We start from the raw sequence: 26,635 nt of genomic DNA on the forward strand, positions 1-26,635 counted from the left end.
GTGCTCAGGGACTGGAGCAGTTATGCAGAGGCCCCCCTGGCCTGCTAGAACAAAAGAAACTGGGTATAAAAGTAGGAGCCCTGCTCCTTGTAAATTAGATCCTGTTTGCGCTACAGAAGAAACTCTGCCCGAAGAGAAGGACCTGGAAGGACTACAAGGTGGAGTGCTGTCTCTGGCCTGTGTCTGGTGCCTTGCTGCAGAAGGAGAGGAAAAGAAGAGACTACAAGAGACTTTTGCTTTTATTTGAACTTTGTGCCAAACTCTGCTAAAAGATCTCCAAGGGCTTGCTGTTGAACTTGCCCCCTGACCAGCGCCCCAGGAACAGTGGGCGCTACCCCCTGAAGGAAGCTGCTGTGTGTGCTGCTTATCGCTGCAGCGCTGACTGAGGAGTCTGAGAGTGTGTGCGTCTCTGCCACGCTCCCCGTGATCCAGGACATCGATATCCCCCCCCCGAGCACCGTGACAGGGGCCCAACGTGGACAGCAAGAGCAAAGTGAGGCCCAGCCGCCGCTGGCCCAAACACCGTGACTGCATCTGCCTGTGAGCCCCGAGAGCAACGTGAAGGAGGACCCGTCCGGTCCAAGCACCCGAGTTGGCTGCGCTTTGCGCCGTAGACCCCTCTGCAACGACGGACTGCCGCCCTGTGACAACCCCCCTCTGATCGGCATCCTGCCCGACAGCTCAGCTGTGAGTGCACAGCTGCCATCGGCACTTTGGCTGGGTACGTCCCGCACTTGGGGACCGTACTGCTACTTGCCGCCACCTCACAGCCGCCGCCTTCAGGGTCGGAGCGAACCCCAAAAGAAAGGACCCTGCCGCCACTAATCACCGCCGCCCCGGGTGACCCGTGACCTGCCCAGCTGAGAGCCGCAGCTCGCCGCGACCCCAGGGAAGCAACGCGACGTGGGATAGGCCCCCCTTTCAGCCGTCCGCTCCACAAGACTTAAGGTACTGTGCGCTGCTCAAAAGACCTGTGTGCCTCGCTGGAGCCGGAATGTGCGCGCTAAGAGTCGTGCGCTTCACACCCCCCTCCTACGCTCGAGGCGCACCGTGCCCTGAGCCCTGCCTCTACTCCCTGGCCCTCGCCCTTGTCTGGGCTGCATCGTCCCCTGACCAGTGGGGGAACGTACTGAGAACAGTGCGCCTCCGCTCCACGGCAGTACGCCTCGCACCGCCGGTTCGCAAGGACCGCACTGTACGCCGCTCACGCGTGATGCGTGAGGCTTAGGGGGGGCCGCGCAGGAAAACAGAACGGAGCGCACAGGAGCGCCGCAAAGCACCCAGAAACACTAGAAGGCACATTATCTTACAGAAATTGGGCAGAAGGCCCAAAACATTGCATTTTGAAGAACTGTGACATTATTAAGAGTAACTGGAACCTTGCAATTTCAAAGTAACCAAGACTGTATTTACAAGCCTGCTCCTAAACAATATATAAAGAGAATATATTTTTTACAAATACAGTCTGGTGTCATTGTGTGGTGGGTTGGTTGTGATGGTGTGATATTGCAAATGTTTAACCCCATGTGCCCCAGAGATTAGCCTAGACTGCTTGCGCCACACTACCTAGAGGGTAAGCAGAGGTTGTTCTTGAAGGTAACCCTTAGCCCTGACGTGGAAGAGAGGGTCCCTGCTTGTCGCCAGTGCTGCACTGCGCCAACCAGAGACTCCCCTTTCCAACAACATGCATCTGTGCAACCAGAGCGTGGATGGGTGGGAATCGACTGAAAACATTTCAGTGAACTGAGTTAATTTTAGCAGGCATACAGGATAGTGGACTTGTGCATTCCAACCTGAGTATTTTGGTTGTTTCCCACTCTAGGTTTTTTTGTGCTTTTTTAAAAAAAACATTGCATTATTTCAATAGAACCTTGGGTCTATCAGCATTTAACCTCAGCATTAATTGGTGGCATGGCTAGAGCACAGGTTACAGGGTTACTTAGCTTCAACTTGACTGCCCGTCTTGGTCACACATCATATCCACAATGGCACTCCATCTAAATAAACAAATATTTTTTAATTTAGGCAGTAAGTGATTATAGTGGTAGGTGGTCAGTGGGTACCATAGCTCACAGATTAACAAACACTAATCATTAGGATGCTCGGCTAGGTTTTGATCAGTTGCGGTCCAAGACATGTGCAGCTTTGTGGTCTCTGACGAGTCAATCACATACTCATGCCATAAACATAACTGAGGTGTAATTAATATGAAGCCAGTATATCACAATCCTATGTCATCTTCTGTTGCATGGTATTCAGTCATGTTAACAGTTGAAAGCCTGAGTAAAAAACACATAAAATAAAAGCACATGTATGAATACAAGCCTCCGTTTGTAATAATCTTTTCTTGTTTATTCCAAGATCAAAACATCCTTAATATCCAATCTTCTTAATATATGTTGTCCAAGCCACAAGATTGCCAACACGTGTTTCGTCTATATAGCGGTTAGCGAAAGACTTCATCAGGGCTAAAACAGATACAAAGTAGCCATATTATATTACAATACACCCTACACTCACACAGATAGTACATCGAGTTACTTTGGCAAATAGTCTTAAACATTGATGAACATGCGTTGTAATACCCAAGATAACAGGGGACCAACTTTCCATGATAGCAGGGCTTTTATCTTACTGGTAAACTAATGGTAAACAGGGCCAGGATAGAAGACAGAGTTGAAGGAAAATCACCCATATTGTGCGTACGTGCTCACATAGTAGACAACAATGTGATAAGATATAGTGATAAACAATAGTCAGGACCATAATCACCACACCACATAGTGCTTAAAGTATAAGCTCTGTATACTTACCACTAACAGTACTATCCTTAGAGCCCATGGTCTTGACATTAAGTGAAACACTAACCTCAATAAACCGAGTTCCTTAAAAAGAAGGACACAATGCCATCAATCTGCTGTGATACGCGAAGCAAAAGATGTCCTTTATGCAAGGCTCACTACACAATCCTTGGATTACAGCTATCAAAATTTAAATTCTATTTAGACGCCATTACTGAGCAATCAATCTTACGGTCTTATTAAGAAAAATGCACGATTATAAAGTATAGGTGGACCATGTAGGTTACACAAAATATGCAATATGCATCAACTTGCATATCTATATGCAAATACATATATACACCATATGTTTGTAAGTTAAGTACCAGGTTACTGGTTGTAAATTAAAACTCCAGTTTGTAGAAAGGCAGCATCGTCGTGAAGAACAGCCCTCATATATGTGGGTATCTTTACTAACCAACCTATGACACAAAGCCATTCAATTAACGCAAGGTAAGTGCCAAAATGTAATATAAAACTGATATTCCATCGAGACATAAAAATAACGCCTGTAAATCATCTATCAAGTAAATTACCTTATATTCAAAATGCAACGTTGCGCACTTATATCGGAACTAAAATGTCATCTTCAAAAGTGCAAGGTCATGGTAGACCAAATGTCCTTATAAATAAAAATCTAAATATATGTAATAAGGCTTTCTGAAGGAAAAATCGCAGGAGGCTGTCAAGCCAAACCAAGTGTACCTCTGTGTGTCTCAATTATAAAAGGGAACTCTTACGTTATAGAGTTACCCCGTATAGAGGCCGAATTATGATATTAAAATAATATTCCAATCAGGCTTAGCAATAAAGTCTGCAATATCTATCAAAAATTCTATCAAGAGTAAGTTACCTTCAAATCAAGTTGCAGCATTGCGAACTGTTATCGAAATTTAGAATTAAACTCACTAAAGACAGGATTTACAACAGGCTATTAGGCACAACCAAAATAAAACAGTATGTTACAGTTATCAAGGGGACTCATTAATTATAGAGTATCCCCGTGTAGGACATGTTCTTCACATAATTTATGCAAAACAAAATAACCACAGAAACGGTTACGTCGAAGTCGACACATAGATGGCTATATCTCGAAATTTATCTTAAATCGGCAAGCAGCAACAAGTTATAGCGTGCAAGTCTTCATTGGTGTCTAGCACCAGCGCCATATTGGTATTCAGTCATATCCACACTGCAAGCATCTGGTTTCCTTGCTTTTGGCACCAGCCTCAAATTATTCTAGCACATGCACGGAGATTCAAAACCACACTGATAGATTGCTGTGGAATGTGGATCAGGACAAATATCCTCTTGTGTGAAGGCAGGAGGAACATGCCTGAATTGGACTGCACCATATTTTATGGGAACAAGGTGGGAAAAGAAAAAGGAATAAAATGAGAGATTAAAGGCAAGAGATCCTTTTCTGAACAGTCTACGCAGAAGTATAACATCTCTTAGCTGAAAGAATGATCTCACAGATGGCATCTTGCACAAGGCTATTATCATACAGTGTTAGGATCGTGGCCAAAATAAATAACTGATTAGTCCCAAATATTAACCAAGGCCTTGTTCCTGAACCTGACTGTGTAAAGGTGTGCAAAACTCAGAGGAGGCCTGAGAAAAGAAAGGAAATAAGATATTAAAGGGGATGTTCTGAAGTAGAATGCATGTTTGTAAAGCACATAGAGATTTGAAGAATGCAATGCCTCCATTCTAAGGTCTCATCCTGTGAGTTAAGCAATATCCTTTCATCAGCAAGTATTTATTATGCCAATTCTTACCTGTAGGTTATTTTGAGTTAAAATTTGCTCTTTGCAAACATTTCAGTTTACTATGCTTAATATTTTTTGATACGGCTGCTGATGCGGTATACTATTACCAAATTGAAATTATAGCACCACTCTGCTTCATGATGTTATTGAGCAGTTTTTCACATTGTATTCTTGAGATATAAAAGTCTTGTTTTTTCTTGTTTTTCAGGGGCTGCTTTCTTACCTCCTCGTTGATAGGAACTCTTGCACTGAGTCTTACAATACCTCTTTCCATACTAGCTGATATGTGCCTGCAAAAGGTAATAAAAAATATGATGTAACTTATTTGAAGTAATTTGCCATCTTTGTAGTTGAGTTGTAAAATGTCCACCGAAATACTATTCACCTTCAAGGGTTTATACTCACATTCCTAAACTCTTGCTTTCTGTAATTGTTCAGGGCAATCCCTTAACTTTTCTGTAAAAGTGTTTTTTACTTTTGGAAACTTTGGGAGAGATCATTCTGCCAATTATATCACCATAAAGTGCCCAATTAGCAGATACATTTTTTGTTCCACGTGTTGTCACATTTTTCTGGATTCTCCTAATACTCTCTGTTTATTTCAGTTGATAGAGGACAAGGTGTTCTTGCATAAAAATCTTGTGGATCCTTTTGTGGATTTCAAACAAAATATAAACTGTTATTTTCTACCTTGATTTGCCTCCCTTGTTGCTTTATTGTTGCAAATTCAGCTGACCCATTTTAACCCAAGGAAATAATCCGAGGACTTTATCAGGTTGCCTATGATAGCTATATAGAAGTGGTGATGCCCAAAGCACGTCTATAAATGTAAGTTCGAGGCATGTGGGCTGCTAAATTCATATCTATTGCATAGATCGCCGCCTAGTGTTGGGTCCGGATGATTGCACATTGTTGTCCTGGAAGAGTCTTCGAAGTATCACGAGATAGGTGGCTCCTCCCCTGGACTACAGTGCGCATGGGCATCGACTCCACCCCCAGATTGTTTTTTTCCGCCATTGGGTTCGGATGTGCTTTCGACGTCTCCTAGTCGGAATCGAATAAAACTACTTCTAAAGGCCAAAAGGCCTTTGTTACCTCGTCGGTATTGTTCGCGTTCGGTCTCGTGCTTCATCCGACTCTAGGAGTCGGTCTTCTGCGGAGTCGAGTAACTCTTCGGACATCGAGGCCCTGTCGTCGCAGCAAGACCCCGACGAAACTACGATGGAACGGAGTCCGTTCAAGTTCTGCCCCGTGTGTGGTTCAAAGTACCCACACATAGACGTGCATCCAGTCTGTAACAAATGCCTCTCGCCGGAACACGACGAGGCCAGCTGTATGGCCTGTTCGAAGTTCAGGTCGAAGAAGACGCTCAAGATTCGGCGCCCGGCGAGCGGCTCCGGCACCCGACGACATCTTCGACGACCCTGAGGCAGAAGGCCCAAGCCATCGTCTGCAGATTTCACCACCATCGACGGAGGTCGAGGCCGATTCCGGAGAACCCGTTGAGGGCCAGGACCTGGAATACGTCGAGGAGGTAGGGGACGAAGAAGAAGTTTATGGGGCCGCGGAAGATAGCTCGGAGGAAGAGCTATGCCCCGAAGGTTACATGACTCAGGCTCAGGTCACGGGATCGCCACTCGGCCTTACCCACGACCCTGCACCGCAATCCCCGGCCCCGCCTTCTGGCCCGGCCACGGACACATCAGCGGAGCCGCCATTGCGCATATCGAAACCGAAACCGAAACTTTCGGATTCGACCACAACAAAGATGGCCGACGTACCATCGAAACAGAAGAAGCCTGCTACGTCATCGGCTCCGTCGCCTTCAGTGGCTCCGAAACCGAAGAAGGCTGTCGAGCCGGCACCGCTACATACGGTGGCCAAGGAGCCGAGCTCAAAGAAGGTCGTCGAGCACGGTTGCTCCACCAAAGTCCACAAAGACTGTCGAACAACCATCGGACGCGACTGCGCCGCCGACAGGCAAACTCCCGGTCGCAGCGCAGTCGACGAAGGGCCCCGAGCCGACGCCCGGAGGCCCTACGCAACGGCACAAAGAAGCTGGTCCAAAACCAACGGCATCGGCGCATAAGCCTAGGAAGGAGGCCCGAACCATTGGGGTCGAAGATGCGTTGGAGGCTCCAGTACGCACGGACACCTCGTCGAAGCTACGGTCCTCCGATGGAGACGGGCATGGGTCATCGGTAACTAAACCCTCCGCTTCCTTCACGAAGCACGTCACCGACTCCCTCAAACGGATTCGGGAGAAGACTTTGCCGTCGACGACTCACACGCCGTCAGCCAAAAAATTGGTGGACGCACAGAAGAAAACTGCCACGCAAATCCTCTACACTCTGCCGCCGAGGGTGGCACCGAAGGCCTTTGCACCCCGGTCGGTGTCAAAGGACACAGAGGCCTCACAACACTCTATGCTAGGTGGCCATTTGAGTCGACATGAAGCTTCAGAAGAACAATCTGAACATTATATCGACGCCGATACGGGAAAATTGACACTCTATAAGCGAAAGATTACTTCCCAACCATTGGAATCATATGTCATCCCTCTGAAGAAGAAAAGGCCAGCACAGGACCTTCCTGCCCTTGTTGAACATATTCACCCTCAACCAAGGAGGAGCCCATCACCCTCTCCCAATGCTTCAGGGGGAGATGACGATGACCAGGATGACCAGTACAATTTCCCAGATAACAATGACCCTGATGAGCAACAGGACTCATGGGTGGGCACTGGTGACCAGGTTGGCCAACAAGTGGTACAGGACCCCCAGGTTTATGGTGTACGGACATCCCCAACTGAGGATTCAGCGGCATTCAATGCCTTGATTGAACGGGCGGCTGCTAATCATAATGTGGACATGCATGCCGACCCGGTGGAAGAAGATTTTTTGTTTGACACTTTCTCTGCCGCAGAAAAAACTGTTAAAACGCTTCCAATGCTAAAAGGTGTCCTCAAACATGCACCGGAAATCTTTAAGGAACCAACCAGGGCGAGAGTGGTGAACCCACATATTGAAAAGAAATACAAACCGGCACCTGGAGACCCAGCATATATTCGGGGACAGTTGCCTCTAGACTCTTTGGTGGTCGCCAATGCCCGCAAACGGGCGAACTCCCAGACGACGGGTGAAGCTCCTCCCCCAGACAAAGAGTCGAAAGTGCTAGAGGCGTCTGGTAAAAGGGTGGCTGCACAGGCAGCCAATATCTGGCGCATATCGAACACACAAGCACTGTTGGCACGATATGATAGGGCGCATTACGACACCCTAGAGCAGCTCCTTCAACACCTTCCAGATGAGTTTAAAGAGGCAGCTGAGATGCTGATACAAGAGGGCAAGATCATTTCAAACGCTGCAATTAAGTGTGCGCTTGATGTTGCAGATACAGCGGCTAGAACAATTAACACTAGCGTGATGTTGAGGCGTCAAGCATGGCTTCGCATATCAGGGTTTAAACCTGACATTCAAACAACAATACTCAACCAGCCCGTTAATCCAGACAGACTGTTTGGCCCGGACGTTGACACCACCCTCGAGAAGATTAAAAAAGACAATGAGACAGCTAAATCCATGGGGGCGCTTCAGTCTCAGCAATTCAGGGGGAGCACTTTTCGTCGCGCAAGTACCCGAGATGTTACCAGAGGACACTTGGCACAGCAGACGCATTTCACCAAAGGTGGCGCGCAGTCCTCGTACCCCAAGCAGGGTAGAGGGGGTTACAGAGGAAACAGTGCCAAGGGCAGGGGCAGAGGCAACAACAACAACTCCCGTTCCTCTGCCGCCAACAAACAGTGACTCTCTGTCACTGCCCCCCGACCATCCAACACCTGTCGGGGGGAGACTCCAGCAGTTCCTGTCAGTCTGGACGTCCATCACCACAGACAGGTGGGTGAGAAAACTTATCCAATACGGTTACTGTTTGGAGTTGACATCCACTCCACCCAACATTCCCCCAAGACAACGTCCTATGTCGGAAGAGCACTTGCACTTATTGCAGCAGGAAGTTCTTGTGATGCTACAAAAAGGCGCAATAGAGCTCGTACCAGTGGAGGAGGAAGGAACAGGGGTCTATTCCCTGTACTTCCTCATCCCGAAAAAGGACGGATCCCTCAGACCCATTCTGGATCTACGCCCCCTCAACCTGTATATCCTATCAGAACATTTTCATATGCTAACACTGCAGCAAATTCTTCCCCTGCTAAACGAAGGGGACTTCCTAGCAACCTTGGACCTCAAGGATGCTTATTTCCACATACCACTCCACCCCTCCCACAGAAAATACCGCAGGTTCACCATCAAAGACAGGCATTATCAGTTCAAAGTCCTTCCCTTCGGAGTGACCACTGCCCCCAGAGTATTCACCAAGTGTCTGGCGACAGTGGCGGCGCACCTCAGGAGACAAAATATACATGTCTACCCTTACCTAGACGACTGGCTGGTTCAAGCAAAGTCGGAACGACAGTGCGCCGCACACATGTCCCACACTATTCACCTCCTTCACAGTCTGGGGTTCTCACTGAACTACCCAAAGTCGCACCTTCAGCCTTCTCACGTGCGGCAGTATCTGGGTGCGACAATAAATACTCTGACTGCTACAGCTCAGCCAAACCAAGCGAGGATCGACAGCATTCAGTCGCTCATCCAAAGGTTCAGACCGCAACACTCCCTACCAGCGAGAGTGTTCATGCAGTTGATAGGCATGATGGCCTCCTGCATCTTCATAGTCCCGCACGCAAGGCTGCATATGCGTCCGCTCCAAGAATGCTTGGCACATCAGTGGACTCAGGCTCAAGGACAGTTGAAAGACCTAGTGTTGGTGACCGGTCGGGCATACAACTCTCTGCATTGGTGGACTCCACACAACCTTTGCAAGGGCCGACCGTTCCAAGAGCCTGTGCCACAGATTATCCTAACGACGGACGCATCTCTCCAGGGGTGGGGAGCTCATGTGCTCCACTACACGGTGCAGGGACTGTGGTCAACGCAGCAACAAAAGATGCACATCAACTACCTGGAGTTGATGGCGATCTTCATGGTGCTCAAGTCCTTCAAAGTACATCTGTGCAACAAAGTCGTGTTGATCCGGACGGACAACATGACAGCCATGTACTACATTCAGAAGCAGGGAGGTACACACTCTCCACAGCTGTCTCATCTAGCTCAGAGCATGTGGAAGTGGGCCATTCAAAGGAACATCTTCCTCATGGCGGAACACCTCCCAGGCAAGGACAATCAGATGGCGGATCTGCTCAGCAGGTACAGCCATCAAATGCACGAGTAGGAGATACATCCATCAGTACTCCACCCGTACTTCCAGCAATGGGGTCATCCGGAGATAGACCTGTTTGCCACAAGGGAAAACGCAAAATGCCAAAGCTTTGCCGCCAGGTTCCCTCACCCACAATCGCAGGGCAATGCGATATGGATGAACTGGTCAGGCAGATTTGCGTACGCTTTTCCCCCAGCGCCTCTCATTCCGCTGGTGGCAAGAAAGCTAAAGCAACACTCGATGACGCTCATCCTGGTTGCTCCAACGTGGGTTCGCCAACCATGGTACACCACGTTTCTGGAACTTTCCGTGGTACCGCATCAAAGACTGCATCTCACTCCCAGGCTATTGACGCAGAACCATGGCGACATTCAGCATCCAGATCCGCAACAGCTCAATCTGGCGATCTGGCTCCTGAGGTCTTATAATTTGGCTATCTCAACCTGCCTCCTGAATGCATGGACATCATCAGAGAGGCAAGGAAGCCGACTACCCGAGCTTGCTATGCCGCAAAGTGGAAGCGGTTTGTCATTTACTGTACAGAACATCACATTGACCCGCTTGATGCATCCATTCCTAACATCATCTGCTATTTGTTACATCTTTACAAATGCAATCTAGCTTACGCTTCCATTCGGATACACTTATCCGCCATAGCGGCTTATCTCCAGAACAGGCAGCATCTCTCACTATACAAGAGCCATTCATACAAATTCATTCAAACAGGGTAGTGCCTCGCACTAACCCCAAGTTCCTTCCGAAGGTGGTGTCACAGTTTCATGTCAACCAAACTATTGAACTGCCCGCATTCTTTCAGAACCCACCAACAGTAGCGGAAAGAATGCTCCATACGTTGGACGTAAAAAGGGCACTCATGTACTACATTGACAGAACACAACAATTTAGAAAGACACAGCAACTTTTTGTTGCCTTCTCAGCACAAAGGCAACCCTATTTCCAAGGCAGGAATAGCCAGATGGATCGTTAAGTGCATTCAGATTTGTTATCAAAAAGCTAAACGTACTTTAACGGTCCCCCCAAGAGCGCACTCCACACGCAAGTTGGGGGCCTCCATGGCTTTCCTGGGGAACATTCCTTTGGAAGACATTTGTAGACCACACACGTTTACAAAACATTACTGTGTTGATGTGCTTTCCAAGCAGCAGGCAGCTGTAGGTCAGGCTGTTCTCAAAACACTTTTTCAGACTTCTGCAGCTGGCACGGGCAGCCGCCGTTGATGGAGGGACTGCTATGTATTCTATGCAATAGATATGAATTTAGCTACCCGCATGCCTCGAACTGAATATGCTACTTACCAGTATGCATCTGTTCTTGGCATGTAGGGCTGCTAACATTCATATCGCCCACCCTCCTCCCCCGTGCCCGTAGCGGCTGCAGATCCTTCTTGCATTCAATCATTAGCATGGACATCATTTACACTATTTCACTCCATCTCTGCCACAATGGCTAAAAACAATCTGGGGATGGAGTCGATGCCCATGCGCACTGTAGTCCAGGGGAGGAGCCACCTATCTCGTGATACTTCGAAGACTCTTCCAGGACAACAATGTGCAATCATCCGGACCCAACACTAGGCGGCGATCTATGCAATAGATATGAATGTTAGCAGCCCTACATGCCAAGAACAGATGCATACTGGTAAGTAGCATATTCAATATGTAGTTAAGGTGCAAATGTGAAACATTTGTGTTGTGCCGCAAAGATGATCTCAATCGATAGGTGACTACGTTTTATAATTCCATACTATTTCTTAAAGATACGGTAATGATCTAACAGATACTTCTAGCTATAGATCACTTACCTTATAATATTATCCCAGTTGTCAGACTGGATATGGACATTTTTCTGAGTGGTCCCCTGGCGCACTGGTAGGTGGCAGCCTTCGGCTCTGTGTGGCATTGTCAGATCCAGAACTGACATGTGCAGTGCCTATATAGGCATCACCCCAGTGCACTGACGACAGTCCCTTCCTTCCTGTGCAATCAGCGCGGATCCGGATCGAGCTACATTAGTCATTTTTGACTGGATGTTTGCGACTTTTTTATGACCTTTGTACACCAAAGTTCCGTTTTTCTCATCCTTTTAGACTGTCTCCTAAAAAAACAACTGGTTTTAAGCCGTGTGGTGCCTCTCACAGGCAATTGTCTGTGGTGCCTCTCACAACAGTTGTCTGTGGGAGACCCCCACTTAGTGTGCATTTGGTGCCTGGAGCTGGACCACAGTTCCAAGGCCTGTTTGGAGTGCAAGACTGCACTCCAAACAGTGCGAGTGCGAGTGCATTCGAAGGTCGTCCGTGTACAAGCCATCAAGCTACTGGTTGCCAAACTCCGGGTCTGGAGGTTTAGGGACCGTCCTCGGAGTCGTTCGCATCTGTCATCATCGCTATCCAGGTCTTCCACAGATAAGTCACACTAGAGGAAGTTCAATAAGTTGAAGCGCTCTTCGACTTCTCCGAATGGGTCCAAACCATCATTGAGGCGCAAAAACAACACCAGAAATTTGGGGCACACTCCCATCCACGACTTCACAGCCTCCTCCTAGGTCCGTTCCAGTGGTGTCGTTCCCACGCTGCACCAACCCCATCATGATTCCTGACTGATACGGAGCCGGACTGATGTCGCACGATGCAGCCACTAGTACTGACCTGACCCAGAAAGTCTGAATAGGAGTCGGAGCATTATTTCCTGAAAGACCATGTGAGGAGCACGAATTGAGGAGATCTGAGAATTTCTACAGTTATCTCAACCCTCTAGAAGAGTCCAAAGCCGAAGGAAATTGGTATGAGGAACTGGCTGATGCCAGTATCTGGATACCTCACCAAATACTTGTTTCTCTCCTCCCACAGTGGCTACAAAGGAAGGGGCCTTCTATGTAGTGGTGGTCTGGAAGGTGGCTGGGGTCTTGGACCTGATGCTGCCCATGAAAGACAAAACTAATGTTTCGACAGAGATGCTGCAACCAGGAGTACTCCACTCTGACACCCTCACTGATGTCAATACCACAATTGCCTGGCTCCCTGGGATCCAGCCTTCCTTTCCCAGCTCCCTACATCTTAGAGCATGGTGGTCCAGATAAATAATTTAAGAGGCTGGATACATTTGGGAAGATTATGTAAACACTGCATGCTTATTGGGCCAATATTCCTGTACTGTATGGGATTTGGTTGCACAAGTGCTGCCTATGGTCTCGAAGTACGCCTAAGCCATACACTTCTAAGCTATTGCCGATGGTAGAGATGCAGCAAAGCTCACTATTCACTGAGGATTGGATTGCTTGACTCGCTGGGCAGACCCAATGTCACGCCTGACTTAGGACAACTGGCTTTTCGGGTAAGGTCTAGACATCCCTTACGTACATTCCCTTTTAACAGCGCTCGCCTCTTTGGCGACATGGTGGATTCGGTGCTTAAGCGTTTTTTAGGCTAGCAGGGCGCCCGCTAGGTCGTTGCCGCTCACCACGGCTCCTCGACAACCGCAATCCACAGTCCCCTCCTGTGGGTACAGTAGGGGCTATCAGCCACGTCCTTTACTCCTTCACCATCACTGCCAACAGGCACCTCAGTCCTTTTGTAGCTGCATGGGAACTAAGGTCCGGGGTCTACCCAATCTGTCCACCACCCCAGCAGCCGCAGTCTCAAAGCCCCTTTAAAATGCCCTCTCAACAACATGGTAACCGTTTGACGGCAAGATATGGCACCTTCTGCCCCAATGACAGACGATAATGTGGGGCGAATGGATGCTTCAGATTATCCAGCAGGGTTATGCCCTTCCTTCCCTACAAATCCTACTTACTTTTCTACCATACTCCAATCAACTTATGGAAGGTAGGTTTCGCTCTTGGGGCATTAAAGTACAGGGTCTTCTGTCCAAGTTAATTGTTAGTTAATTATTTGATTTTCTTTACTAATATTTTAGTTGCAGCTGCTAGGTCTGTAGGCCGGGAAGATAATTAAGTAACAGTTAACTATTATTATTTGTAAATTAATTTAATTGAATTTTAAATATGTAAATTGTGGAATATTTATTTAATTTCATTTTCTTTTAGTTGCGGGTTGCTAGGTTTCTAGGGGTCTAGGGTGGGAAGTTAATTAAGAAATAGTTAACAATTACATGTTTAAAATAAAGTAAATATGTCACAGTTAAGTTATGGAATAGTTAACTTTTTAGTTATATTTTAGATGTTAACTGCTAGTTTTGTAAGGATACACAGTGGAAAGTTAATTAATTAATTATTAATTGAGTTACAATTATTTCTCAAGTAATGGATCTTTCATAGATTCACATGCTTGAATCACTCCCCCTCGTTGAAGTGGGAGTCTCAAAGTACCATAGAAAGCAGTATTCAAGTAAATACATATAACATAATGGCTAAAATCATTCACTTTAATAACTTATCCAATATTTTATTTGTTGTCTACTTTAATATATATTTCCTATGCTATTGTTTATATTTTTTTTATGCTTTTATTGTGTGTTTTTTCTATCTATTTTTTAATATATATATATATATATATATATATATATATATATTACCTACTGGCGGTCGCCAGTAGGTATATATAGTTAGGATTTTTTCTCTATGGGTTTTTTGAAAATTCTATGTCTAATAACTTTGGCGTTTGTGGACGGAATTGGCTGAAATTTTCAGGAAAATGGCACATTTTGTTTCTGAGCAGCCCTTGAAAATTTGGGGGGGGTTCGTCCAGTGGGGGCCGAGAAAAAAGGGGGGTCCCAAAACGTGTTTTTAACATTGAGTTTTCCATAGGGCGGTTGGCCTCACTTTTAGCCCGAACGGCTGAATGGATTTGCACGAAACTTGGCAAAATTGTAGGGACTGGTAGCCCGATGTGCCTTTTGTAGGTCTCAATATATGTGCTGCAGTGGATTTTGAGAAATTAACGTTTAAAAAAAGATATATATCTGTAACAGCGGACCGGGCAGCGCTCTGGTTCGCGGACTTTTCGCGCAACGGAGCTTTGTGAAGCGAAGCTGATTGGTTCTCCGGCGTCTGTCAACATTCCAAACAGTCCGTAGCGGCCGCCATCTTGTCTCTCGGTAGGATCGAGAGACAAGAGGAGGTCAAAACAAAGGGGGAAATAACTATAAGGGGGCATAGTAGATCCTCGCTGACCCCCTAGGTTTGATGTGGAGGTTTTAAAAGGGCCCCGCGGGGCAAAAAAAATAAATAATAATAATAATTGAACGGCTGAATGGATTTGCACGAAACTTGGCAAAATATTAGGGACTGGTAGCCCGATGTGCCTTTGCTAGGTCTCAATATATGTGCTCCAGTGGATTTTGAGAAATTAACGTTCAAAAAAAGATATATATCTGTAACAGCGCTCCGCTTCGCGTAACGGAGGTTTGCGAAGCTGATTGGTCATTCTGTCACTGGGCTATAGTTGGGCTACATCTGGCTGATATTTGGGCTACATTTGTTTTTTTGTGTGTCTGGCGGCCATCTTTGGGCTACATTGGGCTACATTGGGCTTCATTGGGCTACATTCGGCTAATTAGCAAATAGCTCATCGCAAACTAGGAATGGTAAAGAATCGCTATTTATTCCTTAAAGTTCGCTATTTAGGAAATGCAAAAAACTTTGATGATATATATGGCGGTTCATCTCTAACAAGATAAGAAGCATAGGGATACATTTATGATGACTGGCGCATCACCAGGGATGTGTTAGTCATTCTGTGCCGCTGTTCCGTCACCTATGGTGTGCTGCATTTACAATGCGGCGCATCATGGGGCAAAAACAGCACAGATGCGTGATGTATCTGTGCCGTAAAGGTGGCGCATTGCTGGAGTTGTATCGCAAGTGTGATGAAGCTCCAGCAAGGGTCGGGGGTGCCCCTGTCGCAGGGTTTCTGTTCTCACACAGAACTGTGGACAGAGGATTGGAACCTCGGCGAATGCATTGCTGGAGTTGTATCGCAAGTGTGATGAAGCTCCAGCAAGGGTCGGGGGTGCCCCTGTCGCAGGGTTTCTGTTGTCACACAGAACTGTGGACAGAGGATTGGAACCTCGGCGAATTAGGGTGTCCCAAAACTCACATTAGTAATCAAAAACTCCTTAGCAAGCTAGGTACAGTGTCACATTGGATATAACAAACTCTCAATGTTTAGACAATCCAGAATATGAACTTATAGTACCTCAGGATACGTGGAACTCATGAACAGTCGGTCGTTATAGATTTCTTAGAAACCAGAACATGGAGTTAAGAAGAACAGATGTGTATTTGAAATGTTTATTTACTAATGCCGTCTTCTCAGGCGTAGTACCTTAGATAATAAAAGTACACATATTATCAGTAGCAAAATTACCAGCATAGTTACTAGTACATAAAAAGTGAATGGTGATAGTATGTTAACATGCTGTAAATGAATAAGAGTTAGCAACACTTATAAGCAGCCGCGGGCCGTGGAGGGAGTTACGGTGAGGCAGGGAGGCGGGGAGGGGGAGAAGCAGGGTGGAGAATACAAGTACACATATTATCAGTAGCAAAATTACCAGCATAGTTACTAGTACATAAAAAGCGAATGGTGACAGTATGTTAACATGCTGTAAATGAATAAGAGTTAGCAACACTTATAAGCAGCCGCGGGCCGTGGAGGGAGTTACGGTGGGGCAGGGAGGCGGGGAGGGGGAGGGGCAAGGTAGAGAGGGCTCCACCCTGCTTCTCCCCCTCCCCGCCTCCCTGCCCCATCGTAACTCCCTCCACGGCCCGCGGCTGCTTATATCTCACCCTCCCTAATACACATATTATATTATTTGCTAAGAAGGTCTCTTTGTGTTGGTTTAGGGCGTGCCCATACTTTAGTGTCTTAGATTTGAAGGAATCACATCAGCATACACCAGCTCTCTCTTCATGTGAACCGCATCAACTGTTGTGTATGTGTGTTCGGCAAAGCAATATAAAACCCGCCTCATGCCCAGAATTGGCAGAAGTTGCACTTATGTTATGAGTATGAAGTCGTGGAGATCAGACCTCATAACAATTCTGTATCGTGTTGTTCTTGAAACTTTAGCACTCGCTGTACAGATATAGTTTAACAAGTAAAGCAGATAGTAGACCAATAACATATTATTCTCATGTAAACCACGATGAACTACTAGGTGGAAAGCTAAAGCAACAACTAAGTGTCGTGTGCAGAAGTTGCAAAAAAGGAAAAATGGCGTTTAAACCGGTAATGAGCCCATGCTAACTTAACACGGTGTAAAGATATCCAGGACCTAGATGACACCTCCTCATGATCCGGAAACGAACTGAATAAGATAATAGAAGTGCCATCTCATGAGAGCAGATTGCAAGTTTATATGTGGACGGGGTCCGCAAGGTAAAGCATTAAAAACTAGGAAAATTTAATGCTAAAGAAAAATAAAACAGCCAAGTACTTTATCGAGTCTTAAGCCAATAGGCAAGGTAAATAATAAAAACTTGACAAATAAGTCAATGAATTGTCAATGAAATGCTAGTACTCAGCATATCAAACATGAAAAAGGTCTATGACATAACTGTGTATGCAAAATGAGCTGCAACAGCCTCCAATAGGAAGTCACCGTCTTCATCCGAAAACAGTTCAGCCATCCAATTTAAAAGCGGAAAAGAACATACGTGCTCTCCCAGCACCGGATCCTCTATCACCATCAGAGGACAGCTCGGTGGGTTTTCAAGAAAGCTCTCTTCCAAGAAAGACTGTGCTGCCGCCAGTAAATTCCAGGGACCAAGTAGTCCATGCATCAATGCCACAGCCATAATCCTTTCGCCAGGACAAACCAACTCGTGAGTAATGATAGGAGTCATCAGCTGATTAAAGTCGACGTCAGGAGAAACCGGTCCGCAGAGACACAAATCAATGGCCCAATCGAAATCACAGGTCAGGCAGTGAAATACAGGCTGGACACAGGTGAAGTAGGAGAACCGAAAAGATAATCCATATGCCGTGCTTAATATCGCCAACGGCATTGTGCCATAATATTCTAGCATGCGATTGCGGAACAGTGTCAGCAGCTGCAGGGTCGGAGGTTGCATAGGAGGGACATCCATATTTAAAAATGTAAAAAAGCACAAGAGCGTCCGCTGGTAATGCAAGTAAAAATGCCAATCCACGAACCAGAGTGCAGAAAATACAATGAAAGGAAGCAGGGATGACTCCAAAGATTTTCTCAAATGAAGTCACGAGACCACTGGTAACAACTTTAAAAAAGTGCACCAGGGACTTTGTGGAGGATGCGTTAAAGATAGTCGGAAACATGTTGCTGAAATTGAAAGGCAAATGTTAATTGAAAAAGGTTTTGCACCTCTGTATGGGTGTTCGCTATGTGAAGTACGAAAGTTTCACGGGCCGAACTCAAGGCCACCTCTCTCTGAGACAAAAGAGCTCTTATTCTTGCCATGCCGTTGAAACGTGTCTCAAGGTTGGTATTTGTGGCCAGATTGAAAACTCCCTATGTTCATGTGTGGGAGGAAATAGAACATTTCTGCAGCAAATAACCCGTTCACTTACTGTTACGATAAAAGGAATACTTTTAATTAACTCAGAACAATCTTCATTATTGAGCATCAAATAACTACCATTTTCCAACAACTTGAACGTGGGGATGATAGCAGGAACTGGCGTGCCTTGCAACACGCAAGCCATATTTGGTCGGTGTTTGTTGCATGAACCGTGTAACTGTATGTGCCTACACATTAGTGAATTGTCTGGCGTCTCAGTGCATTCCTCTCCATTCAGATAAACTTCTTGATCATCTTTGAAACATCTGTATGTGTATGGAAGCGACCAGACCTCATGAAGAAAAGCACTACCTAAAGGTTCATAACGACCTATTGGTATATATTTCATACAATTTGAAAACTTATATAAAGCAAAAGGCAGCGTTATTAAACCGTGGATAAGGCATGTTGCCAAAAAACCCGCAATCCTCTGCTGATGATGTCACTGAGCATGTCATGAATGATGTAATATGTGACATCATCAGCAGTGGATTACGGGTAATGGTATCTCTAGTTTACTCCCTTATAGCTGTCTTTCTTTTAACATAAGTGTCTGTTTCCTTCCCTTATACTTACTGTTTTTGGGTCGCTTCCGGTTCGCGTACCCGCGAGCGAACTGGGAAGCGAACTAAGAGAAATAGAGGTTGGCACAGTTCCAAATATTGTACCAATTTTTTAATAACGGGGAGGTAGTTCTGAAAAGAACTTTTTTTTTTATTTTTCTGAACATTTTTTTACTGTTTTTGAATTTTTCGGAACAGTTTTATATTTTTTTGGGGTTTTCTTGGAGGGGGCAATGAAAACGATTCATTGTAAAGGGCTCAACAGGAGCAACAAAACAAAAAAAAGAAGTATTTATTATTTTGGGCGTTTCGGACAAACTTGCATATGATAGTCAATAGCTCTGTTGATCAGAGTGATGCTTTTTTCTCCGTAGGAAATGAATCCATCGCAAAATGCGCAGATGTGTTTTACATCACCAAATCTCATTTGTATATTTGGCACCATCTCCCTGCTCTCTGGTCCCGTTACTTCCGGTACAACAGATCTTCTGGCCATAATAGGGAGATTATCTAGGTCGTTCCGAAACTGTGCAGCACTGTAGTTGTTAGGATGCCACCTAGTCATATGGCGATGCATTGTGTAGTTTCCGAAACTGTATTTTTTGTCGGTCCCTCTGGACAGTCTATCTTGACATATAAGGCAAGTTACGTATCTTGCATTTACTTTTTTCTGACCTTTGGGAATTTTAAAAAATTGCCAAATGAAGTTTTCTTTCCGGTGAGACGTCTTGGGCTGCTCAGGCAAAAACTGCCTCTCTTCGTGCTCGTCCTCCTGTTCCTCTTCTTCTTCTTCTTGTTGAATTACAACTTGAGCAGGTGGTCCACTCTTCCTTGGATGTGGTGGAGGTGGTGGGGAAGCACCAGCTGAAGCTACTAAAGAAGCCATTGCTCAGTGATCACAAAGGGTCTTTCTCTCACAATGATGAAAGTCAGAGTGAGGAAAGAAGGAGGGATTTTCATCATTTGGGAAAAACAAGAGTTCTCAACCAATCAAAAGTGTTCATTTTAGATTATATGACCTAGTCTTACATCATTAGGAAACCAAAAGTGAAATGAACCAATGAAAAGTGTTATTACCAAGTCACATGACTTGCTGTGTTTACGTTAAGCGCTTTGCAGGGCCTCCCGGTTTGCTTCCAGAAACCTGCGCTTTGCGACTCGCTTCGCGTACCAGTTCGCTAACGTAGCACGTCATATGACTTATCACGCGACAACGTGAAACGTCATGCGGACGGGAGGCGTCACGATGTTGTTTTCTAACGCGGCACTTGCGGTAAAGAAACGTTTACCGGCTCGCGGTCTATTTCGCGGCATCAAGGTCAGCTAACGGGAAGCTTCCCGATTCGCGAAGCGGGAACGAAGAAAAAAAAATATTTAAAAAAAAAATTATTCATAAACATATAAAATATATTTTTGGATTTAAAGAAGAATACATTTTACAGCTACAGATATTAGCTGTTAAAAAACCAATGAAATTCACAGAAAAAACCATAGGTTATAGACCATATATAGTTAGGAATTAGCATTTACAAAACCTTGAAAATTCACTGAAAAAACCATAGGTTATAGACCATATATAGTTAGGAATTAGCATTTAGAAAACCTTATTTTACTCACACAAAACCATTGAAATTCCATATATAGTTAGTTGCACTAACTATATATCGCGCACCCGCAATCCACTGCTGATGATGTCACATATTACATCATTCATGACATGGTCAGTGACATCACTGATGACATCACTGATGACATCTCAAATGACATCACTGATGACAACATCCAGTGACTGTATGTTTCTGTAAAGTTAAAATATGTCTTAGATATTGAAGAATGAGTGGATGTATAAGTGTCTGGATGAAGGATTTAGTAGGTGCGTGACTGACTGTATGAGTGAGTGATTAAATGTGTCTCACTGAATGCATGGGTTAGTGACTAAACTGTCTTAATTTGTGCATCATTATGTCTGTTGTGATGTAAACTGCTGCATGTGTTGATCATTAGCTATACGAGAGGCTATATGTGTTATTAATTGGTTGCCCAAGTATTTCTATGGGAGATTGAGTTTGTGTGGGGGTGGCTGGAAGGTGTGTGACTCTGTGCATAGATGTGTGAGCAGTTTATTCACTAGGTGTATGAGTTCAAGAGTGCATGTGGAAACAGCTACATGGGCAGTTGACTGTGTGCATGAGTGTATTGATGAGTGAATGGATATCTCAATGCTACATGTCATAGTAAGTACATATGTAAAACACAGTACATGTGAGAGTTGGCATATATAAATAACTGTGCATGAGAGCCACTGAGTGAGTGGTTGTATCGATCATTGTGAACTTGTATCAGGGATTGTATAAGAGAGTAAATATGTGTTAGTATATGTTTCAATAAGTAAGGTGTGTATAACTGTATAGTTGAAGAAATGGAGGTGAGATTGTTTCTTTGCATGACTGACTGGGTGTGTGAGTAACTCCATGGATGAGTGGCAGTGTGTGAGTGTCTGTATACACTGAGTGTATCTAAGGTTATATTAGAGTCTGAAGAGGTTTATCGTATTAGCACAAGAATGAATCCAAATGAGACGTCATCAGTGATGTCATCAGTGATGTCATTTGAGATGTCATCAGTGATGTCATCAGTGATGTCACTGACCATGTCATGAATGATGTAATATGTGACATCATCAGCAGTGGATTGCGGGTGCGCGATATATAGTTAGTGCAACTAACTATATATGGAATTTCAATGGTTTTGTGTGAGTAAAATAAGGTTTTCTAAATGCTAATTCCTAACTATATATGGTCTATAACCTATGGTTTTTTCAGTGAATATATATATATATATATTAACATAATCAATACAAATACATGTTTTACATTATATTAACTGTATTAATGTTTTACATGTATTACTATGAATATATTACCTACTGGCGGTCGCCAGTAGGTATATATAGTTAGGATTTTTTCTCTATGGGTTTTTTGAAAATTCTATGTCTAATAACTTTGGCGTTTGTGGACGGAATTGGCTGAAATTTTCAGGAAAATGGCACATTTTGTTTCTGAGCAGCCCATGAAAATTTTGGGGGGGTTCGTCAAGGGGGGGCCGAGAAAAAAGGGGGGTCCCAAAACGCGTTTTTCCCATGTTAATTTCCATAGGGCGGTTGGCCTCACTTTTAGCCCGAACGGCTGAATGTATTTTCACGAAACTTGGCAAAATTGTAGGGACTGGTAGCCCGATGTGCCTTTTGTAGGTCTCAATATATGTGCTCCAGTGGATTTTGAGAAATTAACGTTTAAAAAAAGATATATATCTGTAACAGCGGACCGGGCAGCGGCCCAGGACGCGTACTTGTCGCGCAACGGAGCTTTGTGAAGCGAAGCTGATTGGTTCTCCGGCGTCTGTCAACATTCCAAACAGTCCGTAGCGGCCGCCATCTTGTCTCTCGGTAGGATCGAGAGACAAGAGGAGGCCGAAGCGAAGGGGCAAATGACCATAAGGGGGAATAGTAGATCCTCGCTGACCCCCTAGGTTTGATGTGGAGGTTTTAAAAGGGCCCCGCGGGGCAAAAAAAAAAAATAATAATAATAATCGAACGGCTGAATGGATTTGCACGAAACTTGGTAAAATATTAGGGACTGGTAGCCCGATGTGCCTTTGCTAGGTCTCAATATATGTGCTCCAGTGGATTTTGAGAAATTAACGTTCAAAAAAAGATATATATCTGTAACAGCGCTCCGCTTCGCGTACTTTTCGCGTTACGGAGCTTTGCGAAGCTGATTGGTTCTCCGGCGTCTGTCAACATTCCAAACAGTCCGTAGCGGCCGCCATCTTGTCTCTCGGTAGGATTGAGAGACAAGAGGAGGTCAAAGCGAAGGGGGAAATGACCATAAGGGGGCATAGTAGATCCTTCCTGACCTCTTAGGTTTGATGTACCATTTTGCCAAGTTTGGTGTAATTCCGTTCAGCCATTCAGGCTGTAGACGTATGTAAATGTCCTATGGAAAATTGCATGGGGAAAACACATTTGAAAGTGTTGAAATTTAGAACCAATTAAAATGTTACTTTGGTTTTGTATTTGTGTGTGATGAAAGTTAATTGGTTATGTATATATGTCAAATGAGAGGAAACCACAGCCATTTTGTGATACTACTGTCTGAGGTACATTTGTGAGGAATTTTTGGTGGTGAATTTCTGGTGTTTGATTTACACAGTACTAACACTTTTCCTACTTTTAAAAAGGTGAGTTGTTAACTTGTAAGGGGAACTATGTTGTACACTTGAAGATAATTTGAAAAAAAATTTCTGTTATTTATTTGCAGTCCTTCTGTTATACTAAATACTTGATAAAGTTAGTTTTATATTATGTATTACTAACAACGATAAATGAAAGTGATTATTTTTTTCTGCAATTTACAGCAAGCAATTTCAAAATAAAATGGCTCACAATGAAGAGACCGTGGCAATTTCTTTTGAATTGTCCACTACATTGATTGAAATTGAGAGCACCAATAATGAAATATTGTCACAAGGAGGACATGACTTGTATGATTCCATTAGATTGATTGAAATGGACAGCACCAAGAATGAAATATTGTCACAAGGAGATGACTTGAATGATTCCACTACGTTGATTGAAATTGAGAGCACCAATAATGAAATATTGTCACGAGGAGATGACTTGAATGATTCCACTACATTGATTGAAATTGACAGCACCAATAATGAAATATTGTCAGAAGGAGGAGATGACTTGAATGATTTTTTTGATCAATCTCTTGATGGCGAATTTATCGAGTGTTTGGAGACCATAGAGTTACAAGAATCATTATTGGAGACTTTTCATGAGGACATTGCTGATGAGGACATGTTACTAGTTCTTTCAAATTTAGAAAATTCTGAAGAATAAATTTATATTTAGAAATCAAAAATTGTTTGAGACATTATTCATTTTTATTTTTAATTTATGAGGTTGTAGCGAAGTGATTGTAGTATAAAATGAGACTTATAGTATAGAGTGCAACATTTTTATGTTACATGGTAAGTTTACTCATATTTACTTCCCTTCTGCCACTATATTATCTCCAATGTGTATTTGACATCTCTTCTTCATCTCCGGCCTCCTTTCTCTCACTGTGTGTCTCCGATGCATCTTATCGCTGCTATTTTGTGTAATTACAGAAGAGAGTAAAATAAAATAGTTCGGAACGTGAAAAGGGGGCAAAGTAGAGTACTCCTCACCCCCTAGGCCTTTTTAGGCGGTCCCAAAAGGATCAGTTTCTGCTTTCCTGAGAGATTATGGTATGAGTTCCATATACCACAATAACTTGCATTACAACATGCAAGATATCTATCTCCTATTACCAACTTTTGGAGATATTCGCGCTAAGCGCGAATATCTCCAAAAAGTAACACCTGCCCTGAGCAGTTCTTAGCCATGTTATCCAATGGGAGGTGGATAACATGGCTAAGAGCATTAGCTCGGTAATGTATGAATATCGCTGAGTTTTTAGCGATATTCATGCATTGCGGCCGTTTATTATCGCATTTGTGATAAACCTTGATAATAGCAAGGTTTATCTTCGATAATTTCTGATGATGCTTAGCGGTAAAAAATTCGTTGGTAAGCATCGTTAGCGATAAATATTGCTTAACTTTGGTAATATGCCCCAACGTCTGTTAACGTTCGATTCGAAGGAAATGAGGAAGTGTTGAAAAACATTGTCTGCGCCATCTTGCCTTTTTTGAAATGCCACACTTTTGTCGTGCACGGCAGCCATTTTAGATGTCTTGACCAGACCCACTCTCTGCACGCTGTCGATTCGTAGCATGGCTCCTCACCCTCGCAAGCATCTTCCCCAGGCACTGGTCACCCCCGCTCTCTGTCTTATGCATGGGCAATAAACCTCCCCCCATCTGCGCTGCTCTTCCCTGAGAATCACACTGTGCCCGCCCGACACCTCCCTTTCGCCCTATTCACTACCGCACCCTCTGACACTCCTCTTCCTCTGTGTCCGATTGTCCAGGCTATCAGCTAGCCCTGCAGATGTAGTTTATGGCCCCAGCTGTAAAGAATCACCCCTCTTCAAAGGAGTTATAGTAGATCAAGGCCCACACCCGATGAGATCCGTCACACCACACGTGTTCCTACTATCTGAAAACTATCCTGTATTGTGATTGGGGAGGGGACCGAGCCTGAAGCGGAAGATTCCAGGAATCACTCTTTGTACATCAAAGTTTTTACAATTATGTGTCACATTAAAAATATATAGCACTCCAACAAAGTAGTAGGAATATAAAACTTTAATAACATATAAATATATACAACAAAACAAAAACAGTAAAAACATTTAAACAACGAAGAGACCGTGGCAATTTCTTTTGAATTATCCAATAGATTTATTGAAATTGACAGCACCAATAATGAAATATTCTTGTCAGTAGCGGTCTGTTGTGCGAATAGTTCCAAGGCAGCAGAACGCGCTGAAATCTAGATGGCACGAAAGTGATGTCTAGCAAGTTGCCGCCCAGCAAATAACGGCGTGGGGCGCCGCGGGGGTGAGTGAGTCCAGTAGGCACCACAGCTATTCTTACCGGCATTGCAGAATTACTGCTGGGGACAATGCCTGTGCTGTAGCAGGGTCACAGCAGAAACAAAAAGGATTCTGTTGAAGATGTTGTTGGTTTTCAATTTGAAAACAGTTCTGGTGTCAACTGCTATGTTATTGTAGTGTTTAATGTTTTGTTTTCTCTAGAAAATGTAAAAGAGGGGGAGGCAGTCCAAAGTTCCGTTAAAAGGGCAAAGGAAAGGATCGGTGGTTTGAACTATCAGTCAAAAAGGGGAGGGGGTGCAACAATTTTTCCTACCGGGTCACACTGTGCTTTCACCGGAAGTGAGGTCTGCAGGATTCTAGTAATTCAAAGTGAGGCTGGCGCCGACGTCCCGCGGATACAGTTTCGTCACTCCACGGGTGATCATGGCAGTCATTCCCCATCGGGGGTCGGAGACTCCCGCGGCTCCTCTAGAATCTTCAAGGTCGTGGAGGACTACGGTGGTGGAGTCAACCAGTGACCGGGCCATTTCTTTATGCTGGGCCCGCTCTTGCCAGGTCGACCGCCATTTTGAGAGTTCGGTAGCTACTGGCGATCGCGGGGTCAAATGAGCGGACGGGCTCCACCCTGCCGGGCGAGACGTTGCAGCATGGCCACAGTGGAAGAACCCTTTTCCGGGCGCCTGGAGTGCTGAGGGTGCAGGTGGGAAGCCTCCACCTGGGGAGGCGGGAGAGGCCTGTTCGCACCGTCTCTCCCTCCCAGTGCACCCCACGGCGTCTCGCTTGAGATTTGTTATGGCCGGACCAGGCGATGAGGACGAGGGCGGGGGGGGTCGGAGGCATGTGCAAGACATCCCCCCCCAGGGTTGTTGCAGCAATTATACAAGAAAGAAGAAGTGTCCCGTCCGTCTTCGGGCCGGGCTTCCGGTAGATGTCGGCCGGACGCCCCTGGCTCTGGCCCCATGAACGGGTTTCTTGGTTTATTGGCTGCAGCCGGATCCCGTCGGCCTCGGCCCCCCGACCGTTGGTGGCCGGACCGGAAGAGCATGTGGCGGGACTACCTGCAACTCTCAAGGGCCACCGCGGCCGGACTGGGAGAGAGAGGGGAGGGT

General features: G+C 45.0%; 1 protein-coding gene across 2 annotated transcripts in view; it reads left to right on the forward strand.

Moving 5' to 3' along the window:
- Positions 1-26,635, forward strand: part of SLC35F5 (solute carrier family 35 member F5) — a 786,684-nt gene that overhangs the window by 584,086 nt on the left and 175,963 nt on the right. For both annotated transcript variants that reach the window (XM_078682012.1, XM_078682011.1), the window contains one exon: positions 4,821-4,911. In XM_078682012.1, coding sequence (XP_078538138.1) covers positions 4,821-4,911 — 91 coding nt within the window. The remainder of the gene's footprint in view (positions 1-4,820; positions 4,912-26,635) is intronic.

Source organism: Lissotriton helveticus, chromosome 3_1, assembly GCF_964261635.1.
Source record: "Lissotriton helveticus chromosome 3_1, aLisHel1.1, whole genome shotgun sequence".
NCBI classification, from domain to species: Eukaryota; Metazoa; Chordata; class Amphibia; order Caudata; family Salamandridae; genus Lissotriton; species Lissotriton helveticus.